At 36.0% G+C, this 13,372-nt stretch overlaps 1 protein-coding gene across 2 annotated transcripts in view; it reads right to left on the reverse strand.

Moving 5' to 3' along the window:
• Positions 1–257: 257 nt before the first annotated feature.
• NLGN1 (neuroligin 1) overlaps positions 258–13,372 on the reverse strand; it is a 318,349-nt gene continuing 305,234 nt past the window's right edge. For both annotated transcript variants that reach the window (XM_086754723.1, XM_086754722.1), the window contains 3 exons: positions 11,077–11,289; positions 5,477–6,266; positions 258–4,505 (listed from right to left, as the gene is read on the reverse strand). In XM_086754723.1, the coding sequence (XP_086610849.1) occupies positions 3,683–4,505; positions 5,477–6,266; positions 11,077–11,289 (1,826 nt within the window). In that variant the 3' untranslated portion in view covers positions 258–3,682. The remainder of the gene's footprint in view (positions 4,506–5,476; positions 6,267–11,076; positions 11,290–13,372) is intronic.

Consider the following 13,372-nt stretch of genomic DNA (forward strand, 5'->3'; position numbering starts at 1 on the left):
TGTGCAGTGCTGTCTTTAAAGCTGTGACATGTTTATTTGTTAGACCTGTACTCATCCTGTTTTCAGGATGCTTCAATAACCAAAATATCCAATAATTAAACTCTTTCGACATAGCAATCCGTGTTTAGTACAGACAATGCAAACAACGGCTACATTTTCCTGTGGTACATTGTGTTCCGGTAGTTCATCCATGCCCTGCCAGGCTTCAGCGGGTGGGGAATGCCATGTATAACCAACTGAGATACCATTAAGCAAAATGTGTTTTTATCTGCTTTATTTCTCCTAGAAATGTCAGCACAGCACATTATATTGCCTGTTATTTTAATAGATAAACGAGACAATGATTCCATTGTTACTGTTTTCCCAAAATGGTAGAATACATTTTCTTAAAAAGATCTGCAAACATATTTACAAAAGTGTGAAAGCAATAAGTGCAGGCTTTTCATATTTTTACTGAACTTCCAAAGACTGACTGATACCCTAATTTTACTGGAAATCTGGTCCAAGGATGATACAAGAAATTAAATATCACACTCAATTTTGCTTTCTTGTAGGCTACCGTGGAAAATAAATCAAACAGATAAATATCTTAAAAAGAACAAACTTATATTCTATGAAGCATAATGAAGATACATGCCAACACTACTTCCTATATTATTGTTTTGCTTCAGCTTTAAAACAGATCTTCATCTTTCTTAACGTTGTGTTAAAATGTGGGACACCATCTTACTTTTGGAAAGCCAGCTGCTCTAATGTAATTATGAAGTAGCCACTAAAATATCATTCACAGTATCTGCATCACAGGAATGGACTTTTTTTTTTTATTTTTCAAAGAGAAGTGATAAACTTTGTGTTGTTGCCTTCATCTTTTGCCTTTTAAATACTGTTGGCTGACAGAAATAAAGTGTAGTGTCATGCTTGGTTTACCTAAATCATTTATTTTGTAGCTAATAAAAGTAAACAATTACCAGATACTGTATATATAGAGATATATAGATATATGGCCACAAATAAACTATAGTAGAAAGGTATTTTGGTTTTGATAAAGTTAAGAAAAGCACATAAAATCATATTTCATGAATATCTTGTTTTATGGCCATCAATATTTTTGTATTTTTTGTTTTGTTTCATCAACATAGCAAAATACAATCTTCCTATTAAACAATAATTATCAGATGGCAGACAATTCTTTTTATTGGTTTACATTGGCAGGTCACAGTCTAAAAGCACAACCACATCAGGCAGAAATTGCACACAGACCATCCTGGATTTTGAAGACTAGTTTTTATGCTTCTACCAAAAGAGCTTAATTTAAAACAGGGGACTGTAACACGCACTAATTAAATATATGGACTTTTTTTTTTTTAATAGCTAAATAAGATAACTGAAATTGCAGTACATTATTTCACTTTCAGCTTCAGTTTTAATGTTTGTGCTTGGTGTTAGCAAACACACTTTGAACTTCCTAGCAATTGTTTATGAAAGTTCAATCACCCAAATAAAACCCAGGTAATTTTCTTCCTGTCATGGAATCCTGCAGATTTATTTCAATTAGGCCTGTTCCTTGGCTTTTTTTCAGTGTTGATATTTGCATTTTTAACTTATTTCTGAAAACTTGGGGAGATTTGTGTGTGATGCTATGACATCATACGCTCACAATGTCAGTATTTCTGTAAGAAATGGCTGCAGATGGGACTGGCCCATAAATATGCAATTGTTTTAGCTGTAGAAGGCATGTTCATGTCTTCAAAAACCAGACTGGCCTTAAGATATTACTCTTTATTTGAGACAGTTACCATTACTTCATTAAAAAATGACAAAACAGCAATAAACATTTTAGCTCTTTAATGAGCAAAGATCAGGTCTCTTAGCATTGGAATAATATTCGTTATCCAGATTATCTTTATTTCACTCAGTGACCAGTAATATGGCCAAGAAGTACAAAGTAATTTTCCATCAAGTAGTATACAATTTTTGTGTGTAATAAGCTTTCATTCTTGAAAAAGAGTAACTGAAAAGAAATGTTTCTGTTACTGCAGTTAGTTTGTCAGAGAAAGTTCTTCGCATTATCTTACAAACTATCAAAATTGCTAGTAATTTGAAAAAATGTAAAAAAAAATCACATAACTTTAGTCTAATAGAAATATAGTACAGGTAAGAGAGAAAGTATTTATCAGGGATGTGCTCTTAAGTCCATCTCAATTATTCCTTTTATATAAATGTACATCTGATTACATATACAAACATTTTGAAAGGACCATGGTATATAATTACTGGAAAGCAACAGGGGAATGAAAAATTTATTGTGGTTTTAGAACATTCATTTCAAATCACACAAACATATGTAGTATTCGGATTTTAAAATTTCCAGTTGTCGGCCCTCTCCCCATTCTTACATACTCTCTTCTTCTACGCTGTTGCCATCTGGTCTAGAAAATTCATTCGAATGTCAAAGCTAATGTATAGCAAAAAGGGAATTAACTTTATATTAAAGTACTGTAAATAAACTTTGTAACATGCAACATGAGTTGAAACAATAAACTGAAAAGTGTAATCAGAGCAGTAATATTGGAGCATTTTTACATTGCAAAATGTAATTGCAATTAAATTTTTGGACACACTTTACCTTACCAATTTGAACTAAATATATTGTAACTAAATCACAGCAAATTATAAATCCTTCATCAAAGGAGATTCCATTAGCATTATAGTTATGTTAAAGTTAGAAATTATTTAATTGGAAAGGAAAAAGAACACTCATAATACAGATTTTTTGTCTGGGATTCGTATCAGCGAGGGTTCACCACTGTGTACCTAGAATGCCATAAACACCTTTAAGAACTGTTGCAATTCCTTTTATTTCTGAAGCTACCGTGAAATATTTTACTGTAATTACTTTTGCCCCTTTTAAAAAACTTCTTTAGGTTGTGCCAATTGATGGAGAAAGCTTCTATTTAAAACTCCAATGGTATGAGAAGAATTTTAATTACGGCTTAATCAGCAGCACAGCCACCAAGCATATAAATTATCATGCACATCGTGCTAAAAATATCCAGTTTCCTTTATTCCCACAACTTTTATACTGACAGCACTTATGTGATAATGTTGTACCTGCCAGGCTGTAAAACTCTTTGACTGGCAGATTTCAGCATGAGCCCCTTTCTAAGGCCTTAACAGCATTGGTGCTTTGTGTACTTACTCAAATACGTAAATATGGTCTACACAATAAAAGAGGTCCAAATAAAAATTGGTGAAAATTATCTGACATTCCATTAGTGTGTCCCTTGTGCATATTTATAGATTTTTAAAATTTTCAGTCATAGTTCTTTCCTGTTTGTGTTGCACATGCCTAATTCCATTACGTAACTTAAATCTTCAAAAAATTAATACTTGAATGTGAATGAAAAAGTATCATTCAGGACAACTGCTTCAAGCAATTGCAAACAGTTGGGTTGTTTTGCTTTTTTTTTTCTTTTTTTTTTTGTTTTGTTTGTTTCTTAAGTTCATTTGATATATGTACAATTCATTTTTTCAAAACCCCAAAAGTTCTTGATATGTATATTCACATAATATTCCTCCATATTTAAATAGTAAGAGTCTTGTAGGTTGAAAGCCAAGTAATCTTCAGTAATATCACCTACTGTAATCCATCAAAAAATAAAGTTTGTTTCATCTTGTCTGGCTATACCCTGGTTGTTGAGTGTGAATGGGGGTGGGGATGAGGATGGGGCAGAGTATTGTTCTGTCCTCCGGTAAATGTATTGAATGTGTGTAGGGGTTGAATCCCTGGTATAGTGTTGGGGATCATTGTGATGGTGTTGGGTGTCATTAAGGGAATATCATCAGGAGACCTTCTCATAGCTAGCGTGTAGTCTGGGGGACAGGCGGTCCTAAGAACCACCTCATGTGGATGGATGGACTCACATTCATGATCCAAGTCAGTGTGCTTCATTTGGAGGGACATTATCTCCTCTTCTTGTGCATGGGTAAGATCATTGGTAGTAGTACGTTGTGGGCTACATCTCCTATGAACATCATGTCTCCGCTTGTCTTTTTTGTAGTACAGTGCTGCAAAGGCCAAAATGTTCAGGAACAGCAAAGATGCACCAACTGCAATAGTAACACTCAATTCTGTTGAATAGTCCCTCTGATCCACGGAAAATGGGCTTGGTTGTTGTTTGGGATCATCTTGTTTGGCTGTAGGAAAGGCTGAAGTAACAGAAACAGAATTTTTCCTTGTTGGTCTGAAAGTATTATCAGTTGATGGCACTTTAGTTGTGGTAGAGGTATACTGTGAAATATCGTTAAGATTGTGCAGATGAGGTACCAGTTCCAACCAAAGGTTCACTTTATTTGCCCTATAGTGTTCTTTAACTCGTGGTTTTAATCCAATGTGAAGATACAGCTGGTCTTTCTGGGAGTATCTGGTCCATGCTACTTCTTCAAAACGATTTGGTTTTGTATGGATAAATTTTGTGTCTTGTGGCACTGGTTGATTTGGGTCACTGAAAAAAAAAAAACCCTCCAATGTTACAAAGTATTTCAAAAGGAATTATAAAATTAACATAATTAAGATTTTTATACTGAATGTTGAAGTCTGCCTTTGGACAGAGTAGAATGCTATTTCCTAAAATTAGAGGCCTTAATCTTGATTAGAAACAGCATTATGCAAATGAACCCTTCTTTCGCATAAACTTCAGTGACTTCCTCAGTGCCCCAGAATACTAGTATCTCTCACACGGAAACCTTTTGCTGCTGAGGACAGATTGCCAGTAATGTGGTAATGCAGACAAATGTCTGCAAGGCCAGTGTGAGAGGATACTAAGCTTTGCTTTTCTTTTATATTAACATAAAGCTCAGCATTTCAGTTCGTATGCGGTAGACCATGGCAGGGCGTAACTCACTGTAACACACAGTGACTTACAGTCCAATAGCCAAAAGTAGAAAAGTGTTTATAACTACCACTGAAAGCAGCATTAATGAAAATGACAACTTTTTTTCAAGTTTGAAGTCACATATTTTATGTTTAGAAGTGTCAATTTAAAACAAAATGCATTATTAAAATAAGCTGTGTTATATTTGATGCAATATTTATGTCATTTCTTGTCTCATGGGATGAAAATACCAGCGCTGGGGTAAAGTCAGTTACTAATGTAACCATTTTTAACTATACACATGTTAAATGCTTAGCTTTGCACTTTTCTGGGGGTCCCTCAATTATTTTTGTGTGCGAAGTATTTTTAAAATTTCTTCACACAAAATGTTTGCAAAGATATTTTTTCCTTCTTTTTGCTAGAATGTGTAAGTGAGCTGAGGGACAGTACCATAAACATAAATATCCAATATCGAACCCAATTCTTTATCTCTTATTCATCCTACAAGTAAAGACACATTCCCAAAGGAGATAACCAAGGGAAAGCATTGCATCTTTATATCCTGAGTTTCTATATGAGACTATTCATTATCAGGTACTCACCCAGTTTTTGCAAAGTTTGTCCAGTACGTCATCACCACCGCACTGAGCATGACATCATTTTTTGAGAAATTACAAGGAAATAATTCAGTAGGACCAATCATGGGGATTCCTAGTACGTAAGGAACCTCATCTCCATGGGCTGCATCTGCCCATGCAGGTACCTGATCTGTCTGGCAATGATGGTAGAAGGCATAGAAATACGTAGGCGATCCAAAATTTGAGTGAAGATCGGCTGTAGCCACTGCTGGTGCAACCCACTGGTGATCAGTAAACAAAGCCAGCAGTGTTTTCCTTCTGGTCTCTGGATTGTGTCGATCTGCCCAGTCCGTGTACATGAATTTAATAGTTTCCCTCAATATATCTTTGCCTTCAGGATATCCATATAAGTTATCAACAAAATTAGAAACTGCAAAGTCAAAATCACTAGCTGATATGCCATCTTCGCTATCCACAATATTTTCAACAAATTTTAACCCTTCCCCTTGGTTAACTCCCAACATGATGTCGTAATTGAGGAATTCTCCTTGTTCCATCAATATCTGAGGATCATCTGGTATCACATCGCCATCAATTACTGGTCCAAAGGCTATATGGTATCTTGCTGGTTGAATATCCTGGTCGACAAGTTCTCTATAAGGCTTCTTCTGTAGACATTCTACCAATTCTACAGTGTCTGACATGTTGCAACCAACTTTTGTAGCCAACATCCTGGCGTATTTTGCAGGCTGAAAACTAACTGCCCAGCTGGAGAGAGCTGTTCCGCTTTGAGCTATTGCTCTTTGAAAAAGTCCTGTGGGGAGAAATATTTAAAAACTACTGAAGTGACCTTGAAACAGCAACATAGTTGAAAGATTCAAAGGAGTTCTTTGAAAGAACAGAAAACTTCAACAGAAGAGATACTTGAATCTTAATAATACTTAAATACACAAGATGGTGAGATCTGATTGCCATTGTACCTACAGGTAATGTACACAAAATAAATGCATATGGGCAGAAACTGAAGCAAATGATTCTACCTCAATGTAGTTCAGCTGAAGAACAGATTTTTAAAAGAAACTCAGGAAGAAAAAAAAAAAATGGTATTACCTTATGTAGGATAACACAATTAGCTTGAAAGAAATTCCTGAAGTTAAAGCAGTTTATAGGCTGGAGGAAAAGCCAACAATTCTCTGAAATGGACTCAATTCCTGGATATCGTTCAAGCCGTCAGCAGCATGCGTGCATACAACTATGTGTTAAATAAACCTAATATACTGCTTTTTAATGTTTTGGTTGGGATGAAACTTGGTTTCAGACATGTAGCGTAGTGCTTTCAAATTGTGTATCATAGCAAAAGTTTATATTCTGGAGTAATAGATGAGAAGGTACTAGGCAGCTATTAAATTTTTAAGTTTCTACGAGTCAAGATCCTTTCTTGTAAGCAGTTTTTTTAAATGAAGGTTTATAGTGATCGTATTTACATCAAAAAGGAAAGGATATATTTTACACTATTTAGCTTTGTAATTCAGAGATTCAAACATATGTTCAGGTATTCATTTAGGGGAGAGAGAGAGAGAGAGAGAATGATTTGGATCTGCATATAAACTTGTACGAAATCCCAAAGACTTCACTGCAATTAATTTGAATTTATCCTGATTTAACTAGCATTCTAGACCAGGAATTCTACTCATAGAAGTCACAAATGTATTTAAATTGACATTTTCCTCTCTCTTCTGTAAGCGTTTTTGAGCATATGATGGATGAAAGCCTCATCCCCTTGTCAGTGAATCAATCAATGTTTTTTTGCTATTGACTTTAGTGCAATCAGAACTCCACCCTTGTTCTGATTCTTCTTGTGCTCTCTTTGTGTTGAGCTTTGCCTTTTCCCGCTCCCTCTGGGGAGGGTAGTTCCAGTTCTGAAAGAGATCTTGAGTCTGAACCTTGTGCAAAAAAAAAAATGGAGAAAAATCACTCTCCTATAATGCTCATATCTGACATCAGAAACTTAGACTGTATTGAGGTCACTGTGGCCTTTCTCTGTTTTTGCATTTCCATGGAAATACATTCAGTTCATTTCAGTAGCAGATCTTTTGCAGTAATTACTGGAAAATATTTCTTACTGGACCCTACCTCCTACAGCTCCCTGTGGGAAATACAAAACGGTCTGTAGCATACATCAGTTATGCTGATTTAAGATATATGGGTCAAAATTTGGTTTTACTTATGCTGATAGGCACCTGAAGCAATTCCACTGACTTTGGTAGAGTTGCTCAGGGACTGTAAGTGACATCTGGCCTCACTCACATAATTTTGCTAAGAATGTATCTTTGGTTCAATGAATAGCTGGATACTCGCACTAAAGGAAGTGGAGTTAAGGTGGTGCTCAGCTTACCTCAGAATTTTATTCCAATAATGCAAAAGATTGCTTTTACTTTGATAAGTAACATATTTCTATTGATAAAAAAACTTCCATAGCCTCTAAATCAAGTCAGAAAGGTGCATCTATTGCAGTATCAGGCCCTGTACACTCAGAAATTTGTTGGAATCAGTTGCTGGCAGGAAATGTTTTACAGGCTTCTGAAGAATTTAAAAATCATTCTAGACTGTATTAGGTCCTAATCCAGAAGTCTTAAAATCAGATAGGTGTAGGGACTGAAATATGTAAACTCAAGCATCTCCTTAAATTTATGGGAAGTCATATCCAAGATATTATTTCCTTGCAAGATATGAGTAAAAAATAAGAAAGAACTTGAGCTATAAAGCAGGCAAAAAATATATTTGCATGTTTACAAGGTCAGATATTGAGCTAGTATAAATCAGCTCAAAGTCAGTGGAATTACCGCAGAGAATCCAGGCATTGTAATAAATGCCACTAAATAACAAAACTCAATTTTACAAAGATGTATTTCATGATACTTCATAATGTTTCTTTTTTGCATATTGTGTAAATCTATTTTTATTGCTTTATTAAATATCTCTGAACAAGGACGGAAAGTGTAAACTACATATTGAGAAAATGCTGATATAAACACTACGGCATGCTAAGTGCTACATAAACATTAAATGTCGAATTAAGTAAAAGTGGTCAAGTCCTCTGGCCATAAAGTTATCTTAGGAAATGAAACTAAACATTCCTCCTTCTGCTGAAGAATGATTAAGGAAATACTCCTCCTCTCAAACCATTTGGTGAAAAATGAACGACAGTATGAAAAATTATTTTAATTCTGTCACATAAATCCTGGCAGATATTGGTGCCACACAGGATGCAGAACCACATTTTTATCTGATAATGTGCATGATTATTATAGATTATGGACTTCACATTGATGGAAAGAAGATTTAAATGTTCAGTGGGCCATATTGCCTTGTGACTCCTACTTGAAGTCTCACCAAGTAAATAATAATAATTTGCATATATTCTTCTGTGTTTTCAGAGCACTTTGTAAAAATGGGTGCTGTTCTGCCCACTTGCAGGTGGGCAGCAATGAACAGCACCATCTTGAAATAGGCTGAATACTTCCTCTCAACTACCAAGGGATCCTTTCAAAGGGAAATGAAGGAAGCAAAGAGAGCATCTGAATTTACAGCTTATGAAAGAGGCTGGTAAATAATGTGAAAAAGGTGGGTTTTTTTTAAATGTTAAGATATTTGAAAATGTTCAAAAACTTGACATAACTTTTCTTATTTGACGGTGACCAATTTTTATTTTAATACTTTTTTTTGTCAGGTCTAACCATCTCCAAACAGGTTTCCCAGAGAGGTGGTGGATGCCCCATCCCTGGAAACGTTCAAAGCCAGGTTGGATGAGGCTCTGAGCAACCTGATCTGGTCGGGGATGTCCCTGCTTCTAGCAAGGGGTTGGACTGGATGGCCTTTGAAGGTCCCTTCCAACTCTATTTTATGATTCTACGATTCTGTAACATAGATGGGGGTGCAGCATGTTGTTTTGTTTAATCCAAATTTTAATAAAGCATGGTTTTTTTTTGCTTTCTTATAAAATAAATCCTAAAAAATTTACTTTTACAATTGGATTTTAAATACATATCCTTAAGCCCTCTCCAGTCCCCTCCCAAATTCTTTGATCTGCTATGTTGGCAAATTACTGCATCAGTTTCCCAAACAAATTCTGCTCCTGACAGAATTCTAACTATGTGTTAGAATATGGCAGGGTAAAATTTTCTGATGAGAGGCAACTCATGAGTGTCCAGATACTTTAAATGTGGCATTTTGCATTCCTGTCATGTTATATCAAGAAGATGAAGATCATGATCAAGTAAGAGTTAGGGGAGGAGAAACCAGGTCTCCTCATTCAACCTTAAGCTAAACCCTCTATGACAAAACTTATTTTTGTGAGTTCTGACAAAAAAAAGATGGTGCAGTGTGACCCTCAGATCACAGTGTAATGAACTAATGCTTACAGCTTGTTCTTACAGGCCAGTTTATAAATATCTCCTACTTAACTGCAGGTACTTAGGGAAAAAAAGTTTACAAATTACATTAAAAATCAAATTGTGGAAATACATGAAAATTTAGGCCATAGTCTATTTTCCACTAGGCTTTTCTTGTAAAAGCTAGACTTTTCTTATTTAAAATAGTTTAAAGGCCTGATCTAAAGAATCTATCACTTCCATTGACCTCAGTGGGCCCTGCATCATGGCTTTGGGTAAATGCAGCTCTTTTAATGTCAGTGGAATTATTTTTTGACTGGCCAATTAGTCTCGCATGGAGATACAGTAATATAAATCAGTGGAGGATTGTATGCACAGGGCACGGTGTGATGTCCCTGGTAAAACTAAACAATACAGATAAAAATGTGTGAAAACAGTGAGACAAAAGTAACGTGATCAATAAGCAATAGCCATGCAAATGAGAGAGACTGTGGAACTTTGGTGCAAAAATCATAGGAAAAAAATTGGTTGCCTCAAACAGCATATTTTTAATTTCCTGCTGTCTGCCTCAACTAGAGAGAAAAGGTGTTAGTTATGGAATAGGAAAAAACATATAGAAGAAAATCCATTTGCAACTTTGATGCTTTGACAATTTTGGATCATGCATGCAAAACATTGAACCATTCTTCTATTAGATGACAGCAAGTGAAGTTCATGCAGCTTCAGACAAAAGATTTCTGAACTAGGTACTTGTTTCCTTCACACAAAATAGTAGTTTTAAGCATTTCTGCTGTTAGCCTGAAAAGAAACTGTGTCATTTTAGTTTTCTTTAAATTCTCCTCCTCATGAGAAACTAAACATGCCTTTCATGACTGTCTGAATATAGATGACCTCATCTACTGTGAGCACGACTGACTGGTTTTCCAAAAAGGGCACCCTTAGGTAGGAAAGAAAAGAGACAAAAACGATGCACCAAGAAAATGCTGTTCAGAAGTCTGCTATAAAGTGTTTCTACAAAGCTCCATAGGAAAAAGAAGAAAGTGACCCAAAATTTAAACATGCACAGAAGAACTGAGGGAGAGTGTGGCTTGTACAGCCTTTAAAAAGTTTGCTTAATACTGAGCTGAACTCAGCAGTTCATAGGAACAAAGAGAATATACAGAGCATCACATAGTACTAATGGTGGTGGCATGCAGACACCAAAATTGTCAAAATTTGCAACCTGCATAATACCTTTGGTTGAATTGCTCCAACGGTTACCTTCAGAATAATGGGATAAAGTCAACAGATTGACGCATGAACCGCCTGCACCAGATCCAAAAACAGTTATTCTTAATGGGTCACCACCAAAGAACCCAATATTTTCACTAGTCCATCGCAAAGCTTGAATTAGATCAAGGAGGCCATAGTTTCCTTTTGCTGCTTGGTCCCCAGTGCTCAAAAACCCTGTGAATGTAAAGGAAAAAAGAAAGGGTTAGCAAGTGCTCTTCTGAGTAATCCTGATTTCAAAAGTAGATGCTATTAAATATTATGCAACTACATAATTTTCCATACTCACTGGATAACAATTTGCAATTTTGTACTCTTCCTGAAACAAATTATTTGGAATTCACTCTTTTGGCCATGATATATTAATGTAGTGAAGATGAAGATATATCACAGGCAAAATACTCGTCTAAGTCTTAACAGGTCACAACACATTACTCCGAAAGACTTTGTGTTGATTGCTCTAAGTTTAAGAGTAAAGGTTTACAAATAGATATGCTGCCATCATTTTGTCAGTGATTTGGTCAATTGTGATTTGCACTTCTGTGCTTAGATGCGGCCATGAGCTCCGCGCATACCTGAGAGGAAATGGCTCCCCCTCTCTGTAGATCGCGTTTGGTTATCTCCCAGCAACACACTATCTTTTCCTTTTTCCTCCCCCCAAAAATGCAGCTTGTGTCACAGGACAAGCCAGGCTGAACAATGTGAGGAGCTCTCAACTCCCTGAGCTCTGGTCCACAGTCATTAACCTGAGTTAATTGAATCTATATTAAATGCATAAAGACAATTTAAGCTGTTTCCATGACTCCTTAACATCAAAAAGATAAGAGCTCAGGGGTAATCCAAAGAGCACAAAAATTGCTCTCTCTTATTTGTACTGGAAGAAAAATGGTGGAATGTGTCTGGTGCAGGAACGACTGTTTTACGCTACTCCCAGCAGTACCCTCATATTCAGTATTGCCGTTACTCTTGTCATTAGAGCCTTCTGAAGGCTCTAATGACTTTGAAGAAAGTCACTGTTGATAAAAGACATTGCTTTGCTTTTGGATCCCATTTGTTGACATTATCACTTTTCTCAGCTGAACAAACAAATGTTTAAATAATACCAGCATTATGAAGCAACCCAGTACCCCATTTGCATATCAAACTGATTTAACACTCACTAAATCGACAGCGTAACTGTTTTTCAGTACATGCTTTGTAGCAAAATGCAACCATTACAACAATTATTTCCACATTAATTGGATATTAGTGGGTCTTCTAGCTTCGTCAAAGTTCTACTGATTTAACTCTCTTGAGTGCAGACAGCCTACTCAAAAGAAGTTTACAGTAGTTTTGCAGACAAATGGTTCTCAAAGGAGTCCTACTATTTCATGATGAGACTAAATACAGCTTTTGATACATTTCTAAGAATATATATGTGTATATACATACATGAAGGGAGAATTTAACAATAGAGATAGGTGCATGCATGTATGTATATCCATATATAATGAACATATCATTTATTACTTTATTATTCTGATTTGACTTTGAATGGCAAACTTAAATTTGGTATTCTGGCGTATGTGTAGACATTTATACTAACAGACCTTCTCTACTGTAAACCTCACTGAAGGCTAATTGGCCTCACTGCCTTGGTCGTTGAGCTATGCTGAATTTAGGGCGAGCAGCTTTGTTTGGGTAGGTCAATCCTGATTTTTGTTACCATGGAGAGGGAACAGGAAAGTAGCATAAGGTGCCAGGCCAGCAATTCTCCCACTTCCAGATCTAATGTACCAAATCTAATGGGCATACTTCATTCACTGCAGCCGTAGTAAATTGTTACTCTGATACTAGACCTTAAAATAACCACTACTCTGCAACTAGAACCTGCCACATTTACTACTTCACTGCATAAAAAAGCAAAGTAGCATCACTATGGTAGAAGAAAATAGCTTGATATTCAAGGAAAGCCCAGAAAGGAAGTAATAAATATAATTAATTTGTTTTCATTTTACTATTACAGCTCAGTACTGAGTTGAGATGAATATGACGTTATTTCACTCTGCTTCACTCTGTTTTGTTTTCTTCTGCGTAGCCAGAGGGACTGGTGTCCATGCCTGAGTGAAAGGACGGCCCCAGTATAATCCTCCCTGCACAGCAGCATTCATTCCTGTCTTCACACTTCACTAAAATGTTGTCCCTCATAAATAGTTTTTAAGGACACAGAGAGATGATATCTTTGAGTCTATGATAGCAAATCTAATCAAAGCTTCCTAAC

The sequence above is a fragment of the Chlamydotis macqueenii genome, chromosome 9, assembly GCF_036417535.1.
Source record: "Chlamydotis macqueenii isolate bChlMac1 chromosome 9, bChlMac1.mat, whole genome shotgun sequence".
NCBI lineage: Eukaryota > Metazoa > Chordata > Aves > Otidiformes > Otididae > Chlamydotis > Chlamydotis macqueenii.